We start from the raw sequence: 4,247 nt of genomic DNA, 5'->3' as shown, positions 1-4,247 counted from the left end.
GAGGCTGCTCTTCCCCACACAAAGCTGCTGTCAAGTCCAGCACCGCTCCCGTCCCCTGCGGGCATCCCACCCAGATCCAGCGGGAGACCCCAACCAGGGTCTCCTCTTGCTCCCTCCTCCCCAGTCCCCTTTATTTTCCAATCACAGCATCCAACACCTCTCTCAAGGCCGTCAACTTCCAGCACACCAAATGTTCAGCTCCCTGCCCACCCGACACACAGCCCCAGGGCCAGCACAAAACGCCATTGGCACCCACCCTGGGCACGGGGTCCCGGCCCCAGCCAGGCAGAGGGAGCCCCATGGCCCCCCCACGTTTGCACAGCCCCTTTCCAGCCATCACGGCAAAGCTGCAGGCAGCACACCCGATGTTACACACCCAACGCTGGCCAACGAGTTACCCAGCGAAATGTTGAAGCCTCAGCAAGCCGGTACAATAAAATTCAGTTTACCCACAGACGTGCTGACTGGGTACCGCGGTCACCCCAACTCGGCACCGTCACTGCCCCAACTCTGCTACGGCTGAGCAGAAAGAGGGCTGGGATATCGCTTCCCTTCATCTCCTCCTTCCTGCAAATCCCACTTGAAAGCCAAGGAACCAAAGCACCGAGACGCATCCTTGTGAAAACCTGCTGAGCAAGAAGGTGACAGATCCTGCCACGACTTGGGACAGTTTCCATCAGCCTAAGTCACATTTTGCTTTCTGTTTACCGAGGATCTTTCCCCATGAATCAATACGACAGACCAAACAAGGAAAAAAAAAAAACCAAACCAAAACCAAAACAACAAACCCACAATGATTAACCATCCTCTGATGCCCGGAATTAATGCCCTGAATCCCCCCGCCACCGCCTGTTGTCCCCAGCTGGGAGGGAGCTCCCCTTCCCAGGGAGGACGGAGGAGCTGCGGGTCCTGGCCCTGCGAGAGCAAAGCAACGGGAGGGTCTTGGTCTGAGGGGCTGCAGCATCCGCAGGGCACAGGGGGGGACAGGGGGCACAGGGACACAGCCCAGCCTCGGGACCCCGCAGGGCTCAGGGCCGGCGCTGCCTGGAAAACTGACACGGGGAGCAGAAACTGTTTGTTCTTTCCTTGGGCAAGCAGACATTGCTGGGTGAGAGTTTAGAGACCCCTCAGGAGGGGACCCTGCAGGACTGGGACCGGCTTTTTAAGCAAATTAAATCTCCTGGCCTTCATCCGGCAGGACAGGAGGGTGGAATAATGCTCCAGGGTTGGGTTTCCAGGCAGACCCGCTCACGGGAACCGTGCTGTGCCTCCAGACGTGCGTGGGCAGCCCCGCGTTAGTGACCCCTCCCCAGGAGGAAGGCTCGGAGATGCGCTGCGTCACCTCTCTACTCCCTGCTTGGCAGCTAGAGAAGAGCTGGCGTTGGGCTCCCCTTGCCCGGGACGGCGATGCCAATGGAGGGGAGGACGTTTCCCTCCCCAGTTTGATGCTGGGTCAGGGGACCCTTCAAGGGCTGCCGAGGAAGGGTCGGTGCGAGGGTCCAGCAATAAAGACAGGGGAAATCACAAAGGGACAGAGAACAGCCGAGGGACGGGAGTGACGGGAGAAACACCAGGGGACCTAAAGCCAGCTCCAAATCCTACCTGGACCAGCAAAGCCACCAGCCTCCCAACTGAACCAGCACGGACTGGCTACAGAAAGCACACCAGCATCAGGTGAAGCCTGGTCACAGGCAAGCCCCGGGAGGGGCCTGGTCCTGTCAGTGGCATCTCTTCCCCGGCTCCAGGCAGGGGATGAAGGGGTTTGGGGGATGAAGTTCTCCTTGTGCCTTTCGTTTGCTGGGTTTGAGCGCGGGGTGCTGGGTCAGTCCCCAGATCCAGCCAGGCTGCCCAGGCTGCAGCAGCCGTGCTTCCTTATAACCGCTTGTCTTTTACAAGTCCGTTCTTCAGGTGCATCCTGCGAGAGAGAGCACAGCAGACAGTGAGCCCGGGGCTGTACACCAACTCCTCCTCCCTTACTTTCACAAATCACGACCGAGGTCAGGCCTGTCTCGACAGGCTCACGCAGACAATTTGTCCCGGTCAGCCTGACCTGCTCCGCAGGGATCCAGCACCTTGCCAGAACTTTGTGCTCACCAAAGGAAGCGCAGACGCCGCTCAGAGCGAGCGGCCTCAAGCAAAGCGTCAGTCCTACACGGTGAGCAGGGGAAGGGGCGGGTGAGGATTCATGGGACAGAAAGATGGATGGACAGACCACAATGCCTAGGCACGGAGGTACAAAGTCCTTCCGGATGCTTGCAGCAACGTTTCCTACTCTGCGTCAAGGCATCCTGCTCTTCTGTCTTCCACTCCGGTGGTGAACCCTTTGACGGCGGGTCCAGGGCGCTGGGAGGTCGGCCAGCATCCCTTCCCCTAGCCCACAGACGCTGTACATGTGTGTCACCCCCCATGCCCACATACCCTTCCTTCAGAGCACTGGGCAGCTGGAGGCCAGCCTCTTTCTTCTTGGCCGTTGTCGTTTTCTTGCTGTCCTCCACGTCGTACTCACGCACATCGTTCACCTCTTGCATCTGCCCCATCAGCACCTTGGCCACAAACAGGACGATGTACTGGGAGGGGGGGAGAGACGCCGTCAGCCACAAACTCCAAGGCTCAGAGCTGTTCCACTCAACTCACTCCCGTTTGCCAAGCGGGACCTTTCTCCGCTGTCCTCGACCCCAAGAAGGGCAGAGCAGATCCCCCCGGGACGGCCAAAGCCCTGGGACGGGGCCGATGCCCTGCAGCAGCGGGAGGCAGCACTCCTGCAACTACCCTTACCCCTCAGGATGACGAACTCCGACACCGCCCTGCTCTGCCCAGGGTCGACCTTGCTGATGTGACCCCTCCAAGTCCACCCTTTTCACCCCCTCCCCAAAGCTTCAGGGGACGCCAGAGCATTTACACCCAACATCAAGCTCCAGCCTGCCCCAACGGCCGTTATCACGCCCTCCCCACGGATCCCCCGGGTGCGAGACAGTCTGAATTCCAGCGCAAGGAGGAGCCCCCCGGGCACCGACACGGGCGTCCCTCCTCCCCTCCACGCCATCCCCCCAGTCCTCCAAAGCCTCCTCCATCCCTGCGGTCCCCCGAGCCGCCCCCAGGACGGGCGGGAGCAGCCGAGGAGGGGGAAGCGGCGCAGGGGTTGCTGAGCATCCCCTACTCACCAGAAACCAGTAGATGTTCATCAGAGTGAGGAGCAGGAGCAGAGCATTGAAGAAGAAGTAGAAGGGGATATCAGGGACCAGCTGGAGGCTGGAGTAGCAAGTGGCGTAGAGCACCTTGAGGGGGAACCAGTAGAGACGGAACCAGAACCTGCCAGGGCAGAGGGACAGGGTGGGTTTAACGGCCCGCAGGGACCCCGGGAGAGGCGCGAGACCCAGCCCGACCTCCCGCCTCCGGGCAGCCCCCACCAGCTCCCCTGGCACCCGGCAGTCCCTGCTCCCGGCGTCTGCCTTGGGTTTACAGGTCTGGCTCTAGACAGGACTGCGCACAGACCCTGCGAGAGGGCAGCTATCGACGGGAGAAGACAATTCCTGGGGGCAGAAAAGGCTTGGCACCAGGGGCAGGGCAGAGAAAGGGCTTTTGGGGGGGTCGAGAGGCAGGTCTGCGCTGCAGATTGTCTCAGCTGGATGGGGGACAGGAGGGGAAGACAGCTGGGAGGTTTTCTTAGTCCTGTGCATCACTAAAAACCTTCGCTGCTCTCCTTCCCTCAAATTGAGGGCTCTTGTTGCCACCCCTGCTTTTCAGGGCAGCTCGCGGAGGGGGAGAAAGGAGACAAAGGGACAGGTGAGGAGCGACAACCTGCAAGTTACCCATCTCTAGTCTTCAAATGTTCGGTTTTTTTTTGGTTTTTTTTTTTTTTTTTCCCCCTGCCTTGCCCCAGGAGGAGCAGCAAGGCTGGAATCTGGGACAGCCCCACGTCCGTCCCGTTCCCTTCTTGCCAAAGTGCTGCTTACTGCTAAAACCAAGCGAGTGGAAAAAAATGGAAAGAGCTCCTCCTCCCCTGGGGTCATTTGTCGTGCTGCAAGGGAGATTTCACAGGCACTTCTGTGGTGACAGACAGCAAAGTAACTACAGAAGGATTCCAAGCCCAGCATGGGGTCAGGCTCTGCGGGAACCTCTTCCCAAACAGTTTTGGAAAGGGCTCGTTCCCATGCACACAAACCCAGGCGGCCGAACCCTGAGGCACCGAGGGGATTGCAAAAGCTGGCAAGGAGGGCTGGCAGTGGGACGAGGCAGACAAACTCACC

General features: G+C 59.8%; 1 protein-coding gene across 1 annotated transcript in view; it reads right to left on the bottom strand.

The window, feature by feature from the left end:
• Nucleotides 1-1,872: 1,872 nt before the first annotated feature.
• Nucleotides 1,873-4,247, bottom strand: part of CERS1 (ceramide synthase 1) — a 3,822-nt gene continuing 1,447 nt past the window's right edge. The window contains exons 4-7 of the mRNA XM_009694747.1: nucleotides 3,963-3,978; nucleotides 3,162-3,309; nucleotides 2,419-2,567; nucleotides 1,873-1,915 (exon numbers count right to left, since the gene is read on the bottom strand). Of these exons, the coding sequence (XP_009693049.1) occupies nucleotides 1,873-1,915; nucleotides 2,419-2,567; nucleotides 3,162-3,309; nucleotides 3,963-3,978 (356 nt within the window). The remainder of the gene's footprint in view (nucleotides 1,916-2,418; nucleotides 2,568-3,161; nucleotides 3,310-3,962; nucleotides 3,979-4,247) is intronic.

Source organism: Cariama cristata, unplaced genomic scaffold, assembly GCF_000690535.1.
Source record: "Cariama cristata isolate BGI_N322 unplaced genomic scaffold, ASM69053v1 scaffold20052, whole genome shotgun sequence".
Taxonomy (NCBI): domain Eukaryota; kingdom Metazoa; phylum Chordata; class Aves; order Cariamiformes; family Cariamidae; genus Cariama; species Cariama cristata.
The sequence above is the reverse complement of the archived record's forward strand: the minus strand, read 5'-3'. Positions and strand labels throughout refer to the sequence as shown.